Here is a 22,284-nt window from a genome sequence, read left to right on the forward strand (position 1 = left end):
ACCCTATACTGGCTGTCTCTTGTCTTTACTGGCCCCTCCAAATGCTCACATGCCACTCCAGGCCCTACCTCACCTGCTGCCTCAGGGCTCTCCCATGGCAGAGGCTCCAGTACTGTCAGGGGTACTGTCAGGATGGTAATTCTCCAGGTACCCAGCCCCCTCCCCCACCTCTCTACTTGCAGCTGGGTTTAGGGTCCCCACACAGAGCCCAGGAAGGCAGGGTGGGCTGGAATCCAACAGCCAGAGAATGCCTGGCCGCAAGCATTTTTATCTACTCTATCTTATCCCTAAGCAACCCAACAGAGGGTTTCACAGAGTGTCTTGGGCTGCTATGAACTTACCGGAGAGGGATCTTGACTCGGAGGTATCGATCCACAGCAATAGCAAGCAGAGCTAGGATGGAGCTCTGGGTGAGGATGAGGACAGGACAGGCCACCATGAGGCAGGTGTGGAAGTAGGTCTGTGGCCCAATGTTGATAAGGATAGCCAGTGGGATGACCAGGGCGCCAACCGCCACATCAGCTACCGCCAGTGACACGATGAAACAGAAGGTGGCATCGCGAAGCGCCTGGTTCACCTTCACAGCCCAAATCACCAACACGTTTCCGGGCACAGAGACCAAGGCAATGAGCACCTCGATGCCAATGTAGGCAGCCTGGAAGGCTGAGATGTAGGGCGGCATGGTGGGCAGGAGCTGGGCACATCAGCAGACAGGCGCCCTGGGGCACGAGGCCAGCACCTGTGTGGTCAGGAAGCCTGCGACGGGGATGCCAGCCTGGGAAGGAGGGGAACATAGGCAGCCCTGCGAAGATGTGCCCCAGTTAGCAGACGCAGTGCCTTCCCAGGCTGGCCAGGCTGGCTCACTGTCTGCTTAACCTCTGTCCCCTCCCCCTTGTCCTCAGAGGTTCCATTCAGCAACTTAAAATAGCAGCACTCACTCCACCACTGGTTTTTGTATCAGGTGTGAGGTGGCTTCCAGTACACTCACTCCACAAGGATCCCCTATGCATCCACAATGCCCACAGGTGTCCGCCGACCCGGAAACCGGGAGCTCACCATCCTGCCTGCCAACCAGTAGGGGGTCCCAAAGGCGTTGCCCTAAGTTCCCCGGGTGGCTTTCCGGAGCCCGAGCCGCGCCGGGCTGGGCTGGGCTCTGGGCACCGCGCGCGCATCGGCTCATCTTCTCCGGGCTCCCGCCGCTGCGCTCCCAGCCCGGCCTTTCAAGCAATCACATGGTGCGACAGAGGCTCAGCCCCGGACGCTTTTAAAGAGGCACTGCCCCTGTTTCATACCTGGGACTGGATGGCAGGCGTGAATCTGAGGGACTAAGCCCAGAACCAGGCGGGTCCACGGGCTCTCGCTCCTCGCGTGCGCGCACGCCTACCCTGTGCCCACCCACCTAGGACTCCGCTGGTGCTCGACTCTTAACAGTCTCTTGGTCCCACTCCAGCTCTGCCCAGAATCCTTGCCCATCGACTGCCCCAAGGGGGGCATTCTAGTCGTTCCACCCACCCCTCTCCTGCACACTCACGGTGCACGAACTGAGGCACAGACTTACCCAAGGTCACACCAAAGCTGGCAGAGCTCCTGGCCACCTGAACTGTCTAGCCAAGTAGCCCCAAACCTCAAAGCCTTGGGCAATCGCTCCCTCAGAAGATGCCAGGAGACCCTAGGGCTAGGTCCAGGGGATGGTAGCCTGCGGAGACTCCACTCTGGCGCCGGCGCCTTCGTCGCCCCCGGCGCGGGAGCTGAGTGACAATCGGGCTCCGCACACCGGGAGGGGGAGGGGGCGGGGGCGGCGGCGGCACCCGCGGGCCCCTCCCTTGTCGCCCTCCGTCTCCTCCCCCACCCCCTCCTCTAAACAAAGGAAGTGACTCTGTGAGAAAAGCTGGGAAAACGTGAGCTTCTCGAATGGTGTGATGTATGAATCCAGCCTCGGGACAGTACCCGAAGTGCCGCCTCCCGTGTCCCCTTCCTCCCTCCCTTCTCAATGCGGCAGGCTGGCAGCCCCAGCTCTGTTCACCTGCGGGATTCAAGAAGGCCACTCTCTGCTCTCCCACAACCACAAACGTGTTGGCATCTCGGGCCCCTCCCCTAATCCCAAAACCTACTCTCTTCAGGAAACCAGTCCCCACACTGTCAGCAACGCACAGGCTTCTAGCACACACGTTACTTTGCAGGCAGTATCCTGAGTCATATCCCTTTCTCATCCATGTTTTAGAATGCTTTTCAGGCTCTTGGCAATTTCCATTATGCAGATGGGGATGATGAGGCACGGAGAAATGGCCCAGCTTCTCAAGACCACCACTGTCAGTGTCACACTACTATGCTCCTTTCTTTCCTCCTCCTCCTCCTCTTCCTCCTCTTCCTCCTCCTGCTCCTCCTCCTCCTTTCTAGCCCAGCACCTAAGACCACACAGTATCTAGTTCAGTCTCTTGTGTTCCAGAAAAAGAAGCAGGCTGAGGGATGAAAAGAACTGCCAAGGACTATATTGCATTGACTCCTTCGGAAGACCAAGTGTCCGGTACAGTGCCCTCCCCATGCTGCTCCGAGCCCTGACCTCATCACTTGCTCCCAGTTGGTACTGGCTCATGTACAGCCCCAAGCCTTTCCTCTCAGTGCCTTATAGAGATGCCACCCTGAGAAATCCTGTCTGTATTTTGGGGAAGGGCCTGTGCTGCACAGTGGCTGCATGAGTCAGGCCGGGGGAACCCCAGCACCCTACTGCCCCTTATTGGATCTCAGGATGAGGAGAAGGCCTCTGCCCACAGGGGAATAGTCATTTGTGCTTTTTGCGGGATCACAGTAAGGAGCAGTTACTGAAATCTGGGTGGCTGGGAGGAAGGGTGAGGGCTATTCGGGTTTTCTTCAGAGGAGGAAGACAGCATCTTCCATTTCCACCCTCAGAGAACAAGGAATCCCCGAGTCTGATGACAAAACAGCAGTCCTTCCACAAAGGCTAGCCGACCGCTGCCCTTCCTGCCTACCTGGCATTCCTCCCTATTCCTTAGAGCAAGTTGCCTGTCTGACCATGTGGGGACACCATGCCCACAAAAGGCTAAGGTCTGTGTGGAACCGCTGCCTCTTGGCCCTTTCTTTCCTTGGCTGAGGCCTTTAAGGCATAAAGCTTTTCTCTTAATTAACTTTAATTTTTGAAGACAAAGACATGTTATGTAGCCCAGGCTGGCCTCAGGCTCAGCCATTTTAGCTCTGCCTTCCCAATGCTGGTATGGTAGATACAATCCACTCCTATGATAGGCAAAGACAGTTTTCTGTTATTTGATTGGTTGGTTTTGTTTTGTTTTGTTTTGTTTGTTTGTTTGTTTGTTTATTGGGCACTGAGAAATGGAACTGAGGACTTCATGCATGCTGGCCAAGTATTCTACAGCTGAGTTACATCTGCGACCATCTCTTGTTTTCATTTGCTTCTTGTCAGTTATATGGCAAACCCAGCTTGGGACAGCCAGTGGCTTTGGGAAAAGGAGGACACAGGAGGATCCAAGTGGCTGGGATGGACGCTGTACCAAAAGTCTGATGCTGTTTTTCACACACGCCTCAGATCCATGGCTGGGTGGCCCTTTCCTCCCACAGCCACATGACCCTCCACAATTTTCCCCTGCCTCCAGCAAAGCCCCGGTTTCCTCATCTGAATGACAGCTCAGCCTGGAACAGCACCTCCTAAAAGGCTGTGAGAACTGCGTGCACCAGCCCGGCCTGAGGAAGTCTAGTACAGAACGTTTATTAAAAAGGCAAGCAGCAGGCCAACAAGATGGCTCATGAGGTGCATGCCCTTGTTGCCAAGCCCAACAACCTGAGTTCAATCCCCAGAATCCACAATATGGAAGAAGAGAAGTGTCTCTCAAAGGTTGTCTTCTGATTTCCACACATGCACTGTGGCACTCCCACACACATAGGCACATGCACTAAATAAATAAAAATGCAACATAATGTTTTCTTAAAAAAAAAAAAAAAAAAGCAGGTAGGCAGTGCCAGGCCAATAGGAAGAAGGGGAGGGAAGGAGAGTCCAAAGTTCAAAATACTGAAATCTGCCCAGTGCTGATAGTGGAGCTATGTTGGGACCAAATCCCACAGGTACTAGGCTTGAGTGCCCTTAAAGGCACCCAAGCGAAAGGCTTTATTCTAAACATGTGACTCCGGGGCAAGATGATGTCACAATAAGTGAAAGGTTCCAGGGCCCGGTCTTCACCCAAATTCCTCTCAGTTCTGTCTTTTTCCTTCCAAGGCCCTGGTCCCTGGTTTTTCTGCTGGCACTCCATACCTTCAGCTCTCCACAGGAAGCCTGGTGAGTGACTATGGAAGAGAGGGCAGAGGTGACAATGCACTGGGCAGCCCTGCTCAGCAGTCCTGAACCTTCCTTCTCCTTTCTATTGGGAGCCCTCCACATTGCTCCCAAACCACCCCCCCAGAAGCCTTTCTGCCCATCCTTTTGGAAAGAAAGGCTGGTGCTGAGGTTTGGGCTGCCTCTTGGAAGAGCCCGGGGAATGGAAAAGACCTTAAAATTTCACTGTGGGCCTAGACATGATAGGGCATGCCTGTTTTCTCAACTTTACCAAGGCTTAGGTAGGAGGATCAGGAGTTCAAGATCAGCCTGGGTTACCTGGTCTCAAAAAAAGCTAAAACCAAGCCAGGCAGTGGTGGTGGATGCCTTTGATCCCAGCACTTGGGAGGAAGAGACAGGAGGAACTCTGGGGGCTGGCTTAGGATGCAGGAAGCCTGTTCCATTCCTTGCACCATTAAAAAAAAAAAGAAAAGAAATAGAAAAAAAAAAAGAAATATATTCCTCTGCTTTCTTCCAGCAGGCAGGTTATTCTGGTTCCCGTGTCATGGTTTTCAGCATTATTCTGGGCACTGCGTGCACAAGGAGACCTGGATAAGAAGCAGACGTCAGGACAAAGAGACTGCACAATGGTAGGGGAGCATGCTGTACCCCCTCCTGCTCGGTCCATCCCAGTGGTGCTGGACATGGTGCTGGACATGGTCTAGAAGCTCCTTCCTTTTCCTGCCCTACATTGCTCTGCCTTCGAAGACAAGAAACGTAGGTCTCTTCCTCCGTCTCTCCCCTTTCCAGCTGCCTTCTTCTTCCAGATCTGAAATTCTGTGGGGGACACACCAAGTCTAGGAGAGCCCGTGTCTGTGTGTGATGGGAACACCAGCACAGAATAAGTAGGCCACTTAGTTCTGGTCATTCCAGATAGCACCCACTGTTTCTAAATCCTGGAGAAAGAGGCCAAGGCATCTTTTTTTAAACCACATTATCATCATTCATACACCTCCTTCTACTGGGTGGGAGTTAAGAAGCCCCTACCTCATGTCAAAGGGTAAGCTGAAATAAGAAGGCAGGGACCTCCAGAAAGGGTTCACAGTCACAGACATATGCCCAAATGACTCCCTATATATAGTCGTCTCTGGGAAGATGAGGGCTTGCCTCTGACCTCTGACTTCTGACCTCAGTCTTTGCAACCTGCAACTGAGCTTCAGCAAAGGTGGAACAGCAAAGGCAGTGAAGGAAAGGAAGGCCACACCCTCTCATGTGGGGGATCTAGACATACTAAGGACACCTAAGGACTTGGCAGAAGAGGTCCAGGGTGAGGGAGGAGGATCAGGGTTTCTTGGAGTTTTGGGGAGCCATTTCTGCCTTTGTCAGAATTTTCCATTCTACAAAGGGGTTGTTGTTTTTGTTTGGTTGGGTTAGTTTTGTTTGTTTGTTTGTTTGTTTGGACTTTGTTTGAACATAGATTTTATTAGCCATGTGGGGAAAAAAATTGAACATCTGAGTTTTAAACCTAATGCTTCCACAGACAAGCCAAAGAAGAGAAATCCAGAAAGGGAAGATTTAACCCAAACTTCCCTGTAGGTCAGGGCACTGCTGAGGCCTGGGGAGGAGCCAGGAGCCGAAGCGAGCTCTGAACCCTATCATCTGCCAAGGTCCCAGGGGGGGCAGAAGGAATCCTTGGCTTCCCCCCGCCCTCCATCTCACAGGGAAGACAGACAGGATGCAAGCACACCCTGTGGAAGTGGGGGACTCACGTTGATCACACAATAAAGGCCCTGCACAAATGTAGAGCAGTTTGGTGCTTCTGAACCGTTTCCTTGCAGACAGCATCCCTGGAAAGCTCACTATGTACCTGGGAGGTCACAGTGCTGGAGCTCTTCGCCCCTAGTCACAGACACCCCAAGGCTGAGCAAAGCGGAAGCCAAGCCATGTGCTTGGCTGAGACTGGAACCTGGACCACAGGAGAACCTCTCAGCAGTCCACCTATTCCTTTATTTACTCAGCTGCGTTGCCTGAAGCCCACTATGAAGAAGGTGCGGGCCTCACCGCCTGCTCAGAGTCTGGCAGAGCTCAGGGTTGCATGTTCTAGATGCTGCCTGCCCCAACTAGGCAGAGAGCTCCCTGAGCAGGCACTGGCAGGAAGGTTTCCAGAGAAAGGAAGATGTGCCTGGTCTTGAAGAGGGACCGGATGCTCTGTTTGGGGAGAAGGATGGGTGGCATGGGAAGGACCTTTGTGGGTAGATGGAACAAACAGCCCATGCAAGGGAGGATGCAAAGTGTGTGCTGTATCTTGGGTAAGATGAGGGGCTTGATGGGGCCCCGACTCTGAGTCTCGGAAGCATGGGATAGTGAGCAAGCCTCCAGGGTGGGATCCCCGATAGTACCAGAAGTCTCAGCTCTACCTTTAGCATGGTGAGCCCAACAGTTGCTCACGTTTCCTGAGCCCAACTCTCTTATCCAGGAAGAGAACCGGCAGCCTGGTGTCTCCTGTTATATGAGAGAACATCTCGGCATGTGAAACAATCGATTGTAGCCTATTTTGTTGCTATTTGAAAGCTCTCCAGGCTTTTGAACTGGGGGGAGGGGGGAGCGCGGAGGCTGAAGGAGCTGGAAGACGCTGCTTTATTTCTTGTGGTTCTGGGGACTGGACCGAGGGCCTGTGGGTGTTAGCACAGCACTGTGATGCTGAGCTTCAACCTAACCCAAGACAATGTCAAGTAGGAAACCAACCCCAAAAGACCAGGAGGAAAGGAGCTGGAGGCTGTCTGTCTGTCAGCAGCAGTAAGGACCTCGGTCAGAGAGAAGCGGAGCAGGAGAGGAAACAGAGGGAACAGAGAGAAGCACATGTTGCATGGGAGGACCACTCAGGCTCAGCGGCTGGCAGAGCGCAGCAGTCAAGGGAAAACAAAGGTAAAGACAGTCCAGGGGAGACACTGGTGGTGCAGACAGCGGGTGGTCAAGTGAGATGTGGCCCTGACCGGGTTACTGTGGGCCTCTGGAAAGACCAAAAACATGGAATATCAATCTGATCATCTTCACCCAGGTAAGAATAGAGACCTCACAAGATTTACCCTGGGGAAAGCAAGATTACTCAAGGAAGGTGTGCAAGGAAAGTGGGCTGTGTCACACACACACACACACACACACACACACACACGCGCGCGCGCGCGCTCAGGATCAGGAGAGAACACTGCCAGCAGGGAAGAAGAGACATTTGAAGAAGAGGGGTGCTGAGTGGCCTGAAAGGGAAGCAGTCATCTTCAGAGACGACGGTGGGGAAGGTGGGTGTGCGAGGGCCTCTCCAGAGTTGCAGCTGCAGCAGGTAGTTCTCAGTGGCAGTCGTGGGTGCAGACTAGTCTTTGAAGGAGCTTGGCAGGGAAAAGAACAAAAGATGGATGGTTAGATGCAGGAGAAGGAGGTCAAAAAGAGGTTGGCTTTAGCTGGGGGAAGATCTGAGCATGCTCATAGCTTCAGCGCAGAAGGCAGTGGCAAGAAGAGATGAATCAGAGGGAGTGATGCTGAGCGCGGGCCAGGCTCTCCACACCACACCTCTGCAAGCCCGTGGGGACCTAAGCAGATATCAGCTTGAATGGACTCTGCCCTCTGCCTGGTGTTCTACCTGCTCACAGACCTGGAAAGCCCAGGCTTTCCCGCATCCCCTAGGCCCCTGGTCCTTCATTGAATGTTTTTGGGGACACCCCTCCAAGGCCTTTGCCTGAAGCCCATCTCTATTGATACATAGCCAATAGTTTCCCAACAGTCCACATCACTAAAGACTTCCCAGCACCAGCTCCTCCTCTTCTAGTGGCCGTAGCCCAGCTCCACCACAATCCTGTTCACCAGGCACCAGTCATGAGTTTCTTGGCTTCCCTGATCCTATCTGTAGCCAAAGAGGTCCTTCTGGATGGTCCGCTTGCCGCCCTTTGCCATCCAAAGACAAAAGACTGGCTCCACCATTTGACAGACTCACCAGAACCCATGCCACCTTGGATGCCCACTTTATCCTCGAGCAGCACACCTTCCTGGACAGCTCAACAGCACCTGTAAGAAGGCAAGGAAAAGTGGCATCCATTTCCCCTCCCCTTCACTGGGCAGAAGGAGAAATCAAGGCAGGGAGTAGTCATGTGACGACTCTGTTAGAGGCGAGGCAGGCTGGCTTCCAAATTCTCTGTGCCTCCCTCCTTGGTTTCCACCCATCCATCGCTGCCCTGTGATCGAGGGGAAGCAGCCCAGAACATTCTGTGTGCTTTGTTGTGGAGAGCCAGCCCTCAAGACGCAGAAGGGGAAGACAGGATAGATTTTTTCACAGCAGTGTTACTCAAAATAGCTTAAGAGCAGAGACGAGCCAAATGTTCACCAACTTGAGTTACCAGAATACATTCAGGACACCCAGTTTAAAAAATGTTAGCAGCTTTATTGAGAAATGATTTATGTATCATAAAGTTCACTCATTTAAAGTGTCCAGGCAATGGTTCTGGGGCTATATTTACAGAATTGGGCAACCATCACCATCACTTAGGACAGTTTCATCATCTCCCTCCTCACCCCACCCCACCCCAAAAATCCTTGTGCCCATTAGCAACTACTCTCCCTCCCCAGCCCCAGACAACACAAATCTTTTTTGGGGGGGGAGGGATTGAGACAGACTCTTACTGTGTAACCCAGGCTAGCCTCAAACTTGTGGTCCCTTGCTTCAAGTCTCATGAGGTGCTGGGATTAAAGGGCTGAATACCGTGTTCAGTGACAAATTGTTCCTTCTATGGATTTGCCTGTTCCAGATATTTATTACCGGTCCTTTGTAACTATCTTCCTTCAAATACTTTAATGTCGCCAAAACCCACCTGAGTTGTAGCATGTATCAATTCTCAGCTTCCCTCCTCCTCCTCTTCCTCTTTTGGAAGTCAGAGGGCTAACCCTTGGGGTTGGTTCTTTCCTTCCACTGTAAGTTCTGTAGATGTAACTCAGGTCTCTGGGCTTGCACATCAAACTCTTTTACCCACTGAGACATCTCACTAGCCCAATACTTAGTTTCGGTGGCTGAATAAGATTTCATTTTATGGACAGTCCACATTTTGATTACCCAATTTTCAGCTGATGGACATTTGGGGCTATTGTGAACAATACAGCTACAAAAGGTCAGATATAAATGTGTGTATGAACACGAACACACACACACACACACACACACACACACACACACACACACACACACACACACCCCACAGCTCAGAGAATAAAACAGAGGGGACTGAAAAGCGATAGTAGCAATGAGCGCAGTCACCTTATAATGACGCTTTAGTGTGGTGCCCTGTGTACTAGTCCAAGGCACGAGGGCTGTGACACAGAAGCCAGAAAAGCTTTCATCCTGCCAAGCAGAGCGCCAACTGGGGTGGAGCGCCGTTTGCTCAGCTGGGGCCCCAGGGCAGTGAGCCTGTCAGAAAGCCTACCACCCACACATTTTCATAGGCTGTGTTCCTCTCCAGCAGACATGAAAGTCAGGTGTGCAGAACAGTGAGCGTTCACTCATTCCTCACTCTGCAGAGTCCAAACCGGTCGCACAGGCTTATTCCCTCTGCCTACCCTAGCCTCCATTCTCTGGTTTTAAGCACAAATCTAAATGCCATTCTACAGACATTTCCTTCAAATCCACCTCACCTCAGTCCTGAACCCGGAAGAAATTCGCATCCGGAGCAGGGTCACTTGCCTAAGGCCTGGAAAGAGAGGTGGCCTGTGGCCAGCATCTGCTCCCTCCACCCCAATAGACTTATAAACCAGAAATTAACTCCTATTAATTGATCTAGTTGTTCCTGCTGGGGACACAAAGGGGACTTTCAATGGCTAGGCTAGCGTCTTCATTCCCCCCTCCCCAGTACCCAGGGCATCAACCATGCCAGGCAAGCCCCTACCATTGAGCTATTCTGCTCACCCCAAAGCTGGAGGACCTCATCTCACAGAACCGGCGCCTGAAGCACCACAGTTTGTGGCATATGTGGCAGACAGTCCAGAATGAGGCGCTGCGTGACAGTGGGGCCACATTATCTTTGGGGCTCTTTTGCCCCTCGCAGCATCGCAGATGGCCTGATTCTCCCTCCTTTTCGCAGCATACAGAGGCTGAGGAAGTGCGGAGGCTATGGAGCGCACCATTCAGCGCTCTTGTCTGGAACTCGGGGTCCCCCTGCTGGAGGTACTGGAGCCTGGGCGGGGCGTTGAACCGCAGGGCAGACACCGTCAGGTGACAGCTAAAATGAACTTGGGGATGGGACGTGGCTGCTGGGGCTCAACTGGAAGGCCCAGGGGACTAGCCCTAGGGATGCTTGGCAAACATGTCACCCCGATGTCGACTCTGGTCTCCTGACGCCCAGTCCAAAATCCTTTGTTCCCACCCATCTGCTGCTGCATGTGTTTTCAGGCAAAATCTCCTGAAAGTGCCTGAAGAGCATGTGCTGGGAGCCCTCCTGGCCCTGGGGAGATCTCCAAACATAGTGTTCCCAGCATCCTCTGCTTCCTGCCAGCCTGCCTCAGGAGTCTGCTTTCAGCGCTGACCTTCCACTTCCAGGAATTCTGGGAACACTCATCTGGGCACAGGACCTAGGTCACCCAGTCCCTCTCTAAGGCTGGAAGCTTGGTCTCTAGGGCTTAGTAAATTTGGCCCAAATGTCCCTCCCGAGAACATGACCAAAAAGCCTCAGTTTTCCCGTCTATAAAACGCAAACGGTAAGGGTTTTTGTTTTGTTTTGTTTTGTTTGTTTGTTCGTTTTGAATGTGCAGCTGGAAGAATTTGAAGTAGCACTGTAAAGTTGCTAGTCCTTGAGCACCTGACAGGTATCAGTGAGTATTGGTGTTTGCACAGTTCTTTGGCCCTTCCCGCCCTAATGCTTAACTAACAAGAAAGCAAGTTGAGTACAGTAATAGGCAGATAGGAGTTCTCTGCAGAGAAGTATGGCACGGCCCTGCCACACGCTTGAGATACTCCCAACCTAGCCACCTCCCTGCTCTCCCACCTGGTCTACAGGGGGAGGGGTGGCATCTGCTTCCCTCGGCTGCCCAATCTGTGGCACAGCCAAAGGCCTGGCACAGCTGCTGGGGTGGCCCAAATGCCTCAGGTTTAGGGCTACACACAGGACAGCTGGGGCTGAAGGAGGAGGAGAAAGGAATAGAAGATGGGCGCCCTGCCCACTCGGTGCGTCCCTTCATCCTGCAGCTTTCTAGACCTTTCCTAGCAGCCTGAGACCTCTGACCTCACTCTTGCCACAGCTGTGGGGGGGGGGGGCTGTCCCCTTGCCCTCCCTTGTCCTCTGCTCTCTGGGCCTCCACCCCCACCCCCTTCCCTGTTCCCTCTGTCGCCCACATGCTGCCCAGCTGTCACTGGCTCTGTGCTGGGCACGCCGCCCACCTGCAGCACTCATGAATCGCCAGCATTCACACTCTGACCCCTCGGCCTCCACCTGTTGCGCTCGGTCTGGGCAGCAGGGTTGTGTGGCCCCATCTGTTGTCCTCCATCTAGGAGTCAGGGCAAAGACTCCACTTCAAAACTCCCAGCTTCCACCTGCCCAGAGTGGGTAGGAAGGCTTGGCTGACAGACAGGGTCCAATCCAACTTCACTGTCCCAAACAACCTACACCCTATTTTCCTACCTGAAGAAGGCAAACATCCCACCCTCTCGAGAGAGGCCTTTGCATATCTAAACGCACTCTAATCTCATTTCCTTATAGCCAGGCTCTTTATCAAAGTACAATGGCAAATAGAAAAACAAGGCAGTGGGAAATTGCACGTATGTATGTGAGTGAGAGAGAGTGTGTGTGCGTGCACGCATGCGTGCATTTGTGTGTGTGTGTGTGTGTGTGTGTGCATGCATGTGTGTGTGTGTGTGACTGAGTCATCTCCCAGCCAAGAACACGTTAAAATGCATTATTTGTTCTGCAAGTAATGTGTTAACGTGCTTTTCTTTCTTTCGTTTTTTGTTTGTTTGTTTGTTTTTGTTTGTGTTTTTGTTTTTGTTTTGAGACAAGGATTCGTGTTGCCCAGGCTGGCCTTGAACTCTTGATTATCTTTCTTTGGCCTCCCAAGTACTGGGATTACAGACGTGTACTACCAGGCCTGGCCTAATATACTTTTCTTAATTAAAACGGTGAAGCGGCTACAGTTCAGTTCAAATTCCCTCTTACTAACTCCCAACCCCGACCCTTCTCTTGAGCCCAGAGGGGACCACTGTGAATGCTTTGGGGTGTTTCCAAGCATTTACTATATTTTGTATAACTTACATGCATGTGTTATATACACATATATTACGCCACTCACATTCTTATGCAGGTTTGGGTTTTATTGTTCTTATGAGAGATGTAACCTACAAACATTCTGCAAATGAGTTTATTGTAAAAAGCCCTACCTGGACTAGTAAAATGGCTCAGTGGATACAATCACCTGGTGCCAAGCCTGACAGTCTGAGTTCAGTCCTCAGGCCCCCACATGGTGCAAAGAAAATTGACTCCTGAAAGTTATCCTCTGACCTTGTGTGCGCGTGCGCGCGCGCACACACACACACACACACACACACACACACACAAACACTACACACCGAACAAATAAATGAATGTAAAACCAGATTTTTTAAAGCCTACCTGTCTACATCATTGCACACAGCTCTGTAGTCTCTTCAAATGCCACATCCTGTGCCAGCACAGACATGGCATCAGGCATCATGTCGTTAGCAACTCATATTGACAGCCATTTACCCCACCCCTTATTTTCTCCCACCATAAACAAAGTGTCTCTGACACAAGTCTGAGCCTTCTCCAACCTAGTACTTCCTGGTCCTACCTGGCCCTGTGTTCCTACTCCCTGGGAACAAAAAGGATTGCCTCTTACAATGTTTCAAGATCACAAACATCTGTAGAGCATCTTATAAATACATTTTTAGGCTGGGCATGGTGCTGCACACCTTTAATCCCAGCACTTGGGAGGCAGAGGCAGGAGGATCACTGTCTACAAAGTGAGTCCAGGACGGCCAAGGCTGCATAGAGAAACTCTGTTTCGAAAAACCAAAACCAACTAACAACCAACCAAACAAACGTTTTTAGTCACTTTTCCCCAAATTCTTATACCCTAGTAAGATGATTCCTTTTTCCACACAGAAGGGACAAAAAGATTTGGGAAAAGAAAAGGGGACAGTGGTGGAGGAGTAAAAAGGAGGGTGAAGAAAAAGAAAGTAAAGATTATCCTTCATAAGCTGGGTGTAGTGGTGCACAGCGCTCAGGAGGCAGAAGCAAGTGGATCTCTGTGAGTTTGAGTCCACCTTGGTCTACAGAGAGAGTTCCAGGAGAGCCAGGGCTACATAGTGAGAGCCAGTCTCAGAGAGAGGGAGGGGAAGGAGGAGGAGGAGGGGGAGGAGGGGGAGGAGGAGGAGGAGGAGGAGGAGGAGGAGCTTCATTATCCCAGCAGGACAGCAGCTCTCTGCCAGAAAGGCAACAGTTAAGTGAAACTTGGTGCGGCCACTCAGTGGAATATTATGGGGTCATTAAAGTGATAATTGGAAAGACTGTGTAGGAGCATGGAAAATGCTTCTATATTAAATTTAAAAGCAGACTGCAAAATTAAAACTCTGTTGTGGTTACAAGTATGCACTAGGATATATGCATACAAATATGGGAGGGAATACAGACAAATGAAAACAGCCTTGTGGACACCATGGAAGAATCCTGGGTGCGTTGCTACTGCTGCTTACTACACAGTCAACTGCTACAGTGCTATCTGTGTAACACACGGCTAGTGTTAAAGTGGACTAGCAACGGAAAGAGAAAGAGAAGGGAAGGAAAGTGAGTGGCAGGGAGTGCTGGCTAGTTTTACGTCAGCTTGACTCAAGGTATAGTAGAGAAGAGAGAGCCTCAGTTGAGAAAATGCCTCCGTAAGATTCAACTGTATGCAAGCCTGTAGGACATTTTCTTAATTAGTGATTGATTGGGGGGGGGGGACATGATGGGTGGTGCTATCCCTGGGCTGGTTATCTTGAGAGTAAGCCAGTAAGCAGCACCCCTCCTCCATAGCCTCTGCATGGGCTTCTGCCCCTAGGTTCCTGCCCTGTGGTAGTTTCTGCCCTAACTTCCTTTGATGATGAACACTGATGTGAAAGTGTAAGGCAAATAAACCCTTTGCTCCCGAAGTTGCTTTGGTCACAGTGTTTCAACATAGCAATTGTAACCCTAACGAGGACAGGGGAGAAGAGGAGGAAGAGCAGAGAAGGGAGAAAAATGAGAAGGGAAGATAACAGTAGAAGCTGAATTTGGAGGGTTGTGCTATGTAAAGACTGTGACAGCCAGTGTCATTTAGACCTCCTTTCTTTCGGACTGACAAAGCTTTCACAGTACACAGAAGCTTGCATCCATCTCTGGCCCTCCGTGGCTATTCCTTCTAGTGCTACCTGAAGTCCACCAGGGAGCTGAGAATGCCACACACAGAAGTGTGTTCTTCAGGCACCCAGACTCTAGTGGAACGGGGAAGGGCAGAGGCATAAACATATGGACAAACTGTTACAGCTATTGGAAAACACTACAATGACTGGAAGCTGAGAACGCTTTGCAGAGTAAGGACATCCAAGGTGGCACTCAAAGGATGGGTAGGAAATTTCCGGGCAGAGCATTCTGGGCAGAATCCATGTGTTTTAAATGCACTGGGCCTTAAACATACCAGCAGCGCATATCTTACCGTTGAATATGGCTAGACACAAGGTTCAGGAGAAACAGGGCAGGAAAGGAAGCTTTGAATTTATACACAGGGCAAGGAGAAGCATCACAGAACTAAATCAGAGCAGGCACACACCTGATTTGTCAGAGAGAGAGAGAGAGAGAGAGAGAGAGAGAGAGAGAGAGAGAGAGAGAGAATTCAAAAAGATACCAAGCCTGACGACCCAAGTTCAATCCCCAGGACCTAATAGTAGAAGGAGAGAAGTGACTCTGGCTACACACACACACACACACACACACACACACACACACACACACACACGTAATTTTAAAAGCAGGCACGGGCTGAGGAGAAACATCCATTAGGAAGTGAGAACCATCTCTGCCTTAGCCAGTCAACCAAGTGGGATCCGGGGAGTTACTTCCTGAAATCCTGAGGTAGAAATGATTGCACTTCCCCGCTCATTCAGTGAATGCCTTTGGAGAGGCTGAAGTCAAGGGATCTACTAAGAGGGGGAGACGGACAGAGAGACAGGCCCTTACAGATGGAAGGCACATGACAGAGTCAAGCCAACATGACTACCACAGACATGGATAATGACTGTGGGATATCGCAAGGCAAGTCTAGTGTGGTCCCTTGGTTGCAGTCTCGTGCTTTAAGGGGACTGAGCAGGGGTGCAAGGGACAGAGGAGCTGACAAATGAGTGGGAGCAAGAGGCAAGGAGCTGTCTCAAGGCAATGATGACCCTTACTTGGACTTCTGTCTCTGTCCTGTTCTAACTAAGCAAGGTGTGACTTAAGGAGCCGGTGGTCCTCCCCGTGAGTGACTTACCCGGGAAGCCCAGAACACTACCTAGCAGTGAGTGTCCACTTAACACTAACTCAAACAAACATGCAGGAATATAAAGCAGGATTCATATTCATTGGTGCCTTTTCCCATCTCACCAAGATACATGCCCCCTGCCCCTGAAAGGCCTTCCTTCCATAGGAGGAACCTCACAAAAATAGAACTACCTTAAAACTACTAGCATGGCTATAAATATGTGAAAGCCAAGCACCCTGGAGTGAGACAAAGGCCCACCTGAAATGAACAGCAGAGGTAGAAGCCAGCCCAGGGGTCCCAGTGGTTCACCCCCAGGGACAGATGGCTGGGCGGCAATCTCGAAGAGCATGCTCTACAGTTCCAGCAAATCATATTCCCTGCACGATGCTACTGCCGATGTTGCCAATATTGTAAAAGTTTGTGTTCTTGCCTGCGGTGCTTTGAATGGGACAGTCCCCCTTAAGATCGTGTATATGAGCATCTGGCCCCCAGCTGGTGGCACTGTTTGGGAAGGCTTAGGGTGTGGCCTTGCTGGAGGTTACTGGGGGTGGAAGTCACTTTGAGTTTCCAAAGGTTTCTCACTCCTAGTGCGTGCATGCGTGCTCTCTCTCTCTCTCTCTCTCTCTCTCTCTCTCTCTCTCTCTCTCTCTCTCTCTCTCTCTCTCCCCCCCCACCTCTCCTTTTTGATTGTGGTTTGAAGATGTGAGTTCTCAGCTTCCTCCTCCAGCCAGCATGCCTCTGTCTCTCCCCATGCCCTCACCACCACTGTGAGATATAACCCTCTGGGAACGATAAAGCAAAATAAACTCTTTCTCCCCCCTACAAGTTGCCTTGGTCACGGTGTTTTACCACAGTAACACACAAAAGCAGCTACAACCTGTGCTTCAGCTATGAGTTAACTGATGCTCAGCAAGAGGATGAGGCCGGGCATGGAGACACTGGGCAGTGGACTCACGGAAAACTTACCGGAAGGATTTGCTGAGCTGCTGCTACACCGGAAGGGTCATGCGAGTAAAAGGGCTTTCAGGCACCCAGCTCAGCCAAGTGCAGGTTTTAGGGCTATTCAAGACGCGCGTAAACACCCAGATCCTGTCTGACACATTGCCACTGCTGATGTCCATGTTGACTGTGTGGCTGAGCCCTGGAACTTTTCTGGTTTCTCACTATCCCCAGCTGTAAAGAAATGTGGTACTATTTGATGAGCACAGAGTCACACAGCAGGAAAGGGCCTCAGGTTTGACAAGTGTGAATTTGCTTCAGGCTTTGTTTTTTTTTTTGTTTTTTTTTTGTTTTTAGAATATAAAAATATTCTTTGACAATTTCACTCCCAATACATCCCCTTCTCATCTCCATGCCCTCTTCCTTTTTTTTTTTTTTTTTTTAAATAACTAGTGCTGACTACATGCACATAGCATGGGCATTGTAACAATGGCCAAATCCTCAAAGAGAAATAAATGTCTCTCCCTCCATCCCCTCCCTCCCCCACAACACCAGTGCCCAGCCGTGTGCTTACAATCAGATTTACAGAACCAAGTGTGAATTGCCTTGCTTTCTCTGTAGCTGGCCTCAAATTCAATCAAAAAGCCCAGAAGCCGGGTGTGATGGCGCACGCCTTTAATCTCAGCACTCAGGAGGCAAAGGCAGGTGGATGGCTGTGAGTTTGAGGCCAGCCTGGTCTACAAAGTGAGTCTAAGACAGCCAAGGCTACACAGAGAGACCCTGTCTGCAAAAACAAAAAAGAAAACCAAAACAACAACACCCCAAGAAGTTCAGAGAGAAAGACTTTAAAATTCCAAGCAGATTATCTTTGGTGCTCCGGGCTGCCTTAAGTATAACAAGGAGGTTATATCTGCTTCATGTCTGGGGAACACAATAAGGTGAAAGTAAATTGTGCTCTCCCAGGAAACAGCTCGGCCAGGTGCAGTGATGCATGCCCATCCTGAGCGCCATCACCACAGTGTATCTGGAGCCTGTCCTGAGATGTGCTCCATCTATTACATACACGTCATGTACTTCATAGATCTCTTAAACCCACCCCTGTGTGACAGGTATCTACAGGAAGGCGCCTCTGCATGGAGCTGCTAAGTCCAGCTCTCCTGAACTGCTGGTAACAGCCCAGGTATTTGCTCAGCCAGCTTCACAGCCGTTGTTAATTTTTAAAAGTTGCAGACATCAGTTTGGAGGAATAGCTTATCGATCAGTCCTCTCAGGAGAGACAACAACAAATACTGGACAGAATATTTGAAACCTCTTTTTAAAGGCATCAATCAACCAGGACAGGATGAAAGATAAACTCCAAACCCTAAGGTCACATGAAAGACAAGTGTCAAACCAGCATCAAGTTCATTGACCTTCAGTACTCACAAACTCTCAAGGCAGCAAGGGTTTGTCACTGATGGAGTCTCTGGTGGGAGACCCCACCCTCAGCATAAACCAGTAAAGCTGAAACCCAGAGGCTACAGTTCAGTGTAAGAGCACATTGAACATGGGCCAGCACCCTTTCTGCCCACCTGGAACCTGGAACTGACCAGAAGTGAGAAAAGCCTCTGTGATGAAAAGTAACTGCCAGCTAGCCTTCTGTAGGCACACGGTGATTCACAATTGTGAGCCAAGAATTCACTGTGATCCTGGCTGGCAGCACCCATGGGTGTCTGACAATGTCAAACAAAGGACACTCAGGGAGAAAGAGAAAACCCCTTCAGAAACAGGCCCGAGAATCATGAGACTGGTATTCATCTGTCTGTCATGGTGGCAGCATAAAAAGAGGCGATGTGTATGTGGGCTCCTGTTTCCAGAGAATTGAGGCCATGCACACTCACCCTGCTCACTACAGGGTGGGGAAGCAAAGCTGTTTACCAGATGGCAGCCTGGGAGCAGAGAAGAAAGGAGCAGGGATCTTACCCCAGCGTCCCGACTCCATTAGGAGCATACCCCATTCCCTCCATTAAGCCCTGGGTTAATGTTCGGGTTCAACAACATCCCCAAAACAGCCAGGTGCTCAGCCAGAGACCAAAGCTTCGATCCACGAGCCTTTAGGAGAATAGGTAAGATCATGACCAGAGCAAGGAGCTTACGGTTAGTAAATAAAGAAATAAACAAACCTCAGGGAGCTTGCTGACATCCAGCCTAGCTCCACGTTCACTGAAAGACCCTTTCTCAAGGTAGAGAGTGATGGAGCTGGCCTTCAGAAGTCCTCCGCTGGCTGCTACATGCACACTGATATATTTTGAATATCACACTCCAAATAATAATAATAATAATAATAATAATAATAATAATAATAATAATAATAATAATAATAAAATAATAATAATAATAAACAATAATAAATAATAATAAACAATAAGTTAAAAATCTTTCAAAACACAAGGAAATAGAACACCATGGGGGTGGCATTGCAAAGAGAAAACCAGCACAATAGTCCACAGCACAGTAGCTCACAACCCATGGCGGCTTACATGACTTGATGGCATGCCTGGGAGAGTGAAGGAGAAGTGCTGCTGGCATTCAGTGTGTACGGACAGGAATGTTGTTAAACATCCCACAGTGAACAGGAAAACCCCTCCCATTACAGACTTAACTGCCCCAAGACAGCCATGCCCAGGCTGAGAAGCCCTAAGGCTACATATAATATGTCGCCCAAAGATTCATTTGTTAGTATGTGACTTAGAGGAGCTCATGAACATTTATTCAAATATATAATAACGTTCAATGAACATACCGCCCTTCGAGAAAGGGGGAGAAATTAACTCAAATGTTGACCAAGATTAAATGTTGTTATCTCTCCTGGCAATGGACAAGGAGACACCTTGTTGGTGGTGTTATTCTTTTTTTTTTTTTTTTAAATAATTTTTTTCTTTTATTTTATGTGCATTTGGTGATTTGCCTGTAAGTATGTATGTGTGAGTGTATCAGACCTTGGAGTTACAGACAGTTCTGAGCTGCCATGTGGGTGCTGGGATTTGAACTCAGGTCCTCTGGAAGGGCAGTCCTTGCCCTTAACCACTGAACCATCTTTCCAGCCCCGGTGGTATTGTTCTTCTATCAGTCAGGTGCAGAGTAGATGGCAGTCCTTTGTCCATACTAGCATGATGCCTGGCTTGGTGGCCAAAAGCTGTTTTATCCCTAGGACTCATAAAAATCAAATCAAGTCAAACCCAGGCAGCACAGCGAGGGAGGAGGAAGACAGAGACCTGAGAACTGCCCTGCCAACCACAGACCTGCCCTCCCGCGCACAGCACAAATGGGCTACAGACACCTGCTCGCTGCCACACCATGCAGCACAGATGCACGGAGGATGTCACCCAGAGACCCGCTAGCTGCGTGGGCAGCCTGCAGCAGGAGCCACCACACTGTGCAGCTATGTGGAGGTCAGGTGGGAGAGAAAGAGAAGTGGAGAAGTTTAAGTATTATGAAGAAAGATAGAACTGGAGACTTGAGGGTGGGGAGGAGTAATCTGTTGTGACTGGAGAGCCCCACCACCTGAGGCCATGGTGAGGTCCCAGCCATTGCTGTGGCTGAGGGCCATATCTGAGTCCATGGCTATGCAGCAGCAGGGGTCCGTGTCAATATCCATGGCTCGTGGAGAGATGACTCAGAGGTTAAGAGCACTGCCTGCTCTCCCAAAGATCCTGAGTTCAATTCCCAACAACTACATGGTGGCTTACAACCATCTATAGTGAAATCTGGTGTCCTCTTCTGGCTTGCAGGTGTACATACAGGCAAAATACCTTAAAAAAATAATGTCCGTGCCTCATATTACCTAGAGAACATAGGGATGTCTCTGGCAGGGCGGTCACATGGATGTTCAGGGGCTGTGCATAACTGGCCCCGCCCCTCATTGAATGCAGCCCCCTCATTGGATACAGCACTCTGGAGAGCTTGCCCCATCTCTCACCAGTGGCAGCACTCAGAAAAGTGCGTCCTGTGCCTCCCCCCAGGCAGCACAGTGGAGCTGACCCTGGTGGCAGGGGTGTGGGTAAGCCAGCCCCCAAGGGCATGATGTGGGAGAGCTGACCCTGCTACACATCAGCCATGGGGTGGCATGGGCACAAAGGTGGTGCTCCCCCACCCTACCCCCATCCCTCACCACCTCCCGCAGTCAGGAAAGCTGCCCACAGGGTCATGAGCTCTGGAGAAACTAGCCCTGCCCCTTACCAGTTGCAGCACCCTGTACCTCGCCTAGTCATCATGGTAGAGTTGGACATGGCGGCCCCGGGCACAAGTGAGCCAGCCCTGAGGGCTAGAGCTAGAGAGCTGGCCATGCCTTCTGCTGATGGCAGCATCAAGTGGCCTAGCCAGAGCAGCTGCAGAACTTGCCTTGGTGGTGAGGGTGAGAGCCTGCAGGCTGACCAGCTCAGCTACCACCCAGGCCTAGGGCTCTGAGTTGGCCAACCCCAAAATCTATCTCATCTGCAAATGGTTGAGACAATAAAATAAAAGGGCCAGTCCTGTTGTTCCAGAGCTGCAGAATCTCCATGATACAGGGCAACACCAGGATAACTGGAAGGAGTCCCGATGAGGATGCAATAATGATGGTGTCACAGAAGCCAGAGATCTTGAACCAGGACCAGTGACTCAATACAATGAACTCACTTGCAAGTGAAGATGTGTGGTCAGAGGAATGTGCTGTGGGACTCACCATGTGACACACTACAGCTTCCATGATGAGATGTTTTCTATGCTTTGTTTATGTGTTTTTAGGGGGGGTGGAGGTTGCAAGGGAGGATATGAGGGGATAGGGAGATGAGTAGGGCTGAGGTACACGATGTGAAATTCACAAAGAATCAATAAACAGGTATTTCTTTCATGATAAGTTATAACAATCACACAATATAATACTTCCCAGCGGGGGGGAAAAGATGAAATATGGGTGCCAATGTAGATTAGCCTTTAAAAAAAATAATGTTAAATAAAAGAAGCAGATCCAAAACACAGACACAATATAAGCAAACATAATTGGAACAGTTGATCTGAATTACTGTCAAGGAGGAAATAAATGATTACATGACCATTAAGGCAGCAGGTCTCAATCTGTGGGTCACAACCCCTTTGTGTGTTGTATGAGCCTTTTACAGGGGTCGCCTAAGACCACTGGAAAACATGGGTATTCACATTAAGATTCATAGCAGTGGAAAAATTGTAGTTATGAAGTAGCAACAAAAATAGTTTTATGGTTGGGGTCAGCACAACATGAGGAACTGCATTAAAGGGTCACAGCATTGAGAAGGTTGAGGACCACTGCTCTAGGGTTTCCTCTGATGAAGAAATCAAGAGAGGACATGTCATGTCACGGGTTTTGGGGCTACTGGTGATTTTTTTTTATTACTCAGGTAGTGACTTGGGTGTTTGCTTTATAATTAATTGTCAAGGCCTAGTGTAGTGGCTCACGCCTTTGATCCCAGCATTTGGGAGGCAGAAGCAGATGGATCTCTGTGAGTTCAAGGCCAGCTTAGTCTACATAGTGAGACTGGTTGGGGGGGGGGAGGAAG

At 50.2% G+C, this 22,284-nt stretch overlaps 1 protein-coding gene across 5 annotated transcripts in view; it reads right to left on the bottom strand.

The window, feature by feature from the left end:
- The window catches only part of Adora1 (adenosine A1 receptor), a 33,654-nt gene extending 31,845 nt beyond the window's left edge, over nt 1-1,809 (bottom strand). Inside the window, exons 1-2 of one of the 5 annotated variants that reach the window (XM_051147436.1) lie at nt 1,559-1,707; nt 342-802 (exon numbers count right to left, since the gene is read on the bottom strand). In XM_051147436.1, coding sequence (XP_051003393.1) covers nt 342-682 — 341 coding nt within the window. In that variant the 5' untranslated portion in view covers nt 683-802; nt 1,559-1,707. The other 4 variants (XM_051147438.1, XM_051147437.1, XM_051147439.1 and 1 more) reach the window with 4 other exon arrangements.
- Nucleotides 1,810-22,284: the final 20,475 nt, after the last annotated feature.

Source organism: Acomys russatus, chromosome 6, assembly GCF_903995435.1.
Source record: "Acomys russatus chromosome 6, mAcoRus1.1, whole genome shotgun sequence".
NCBI lineage: Eukaryota > Metazoa > Chordata > Mammalia > Rodentia > Muridae > Acomys > Acomys russatus.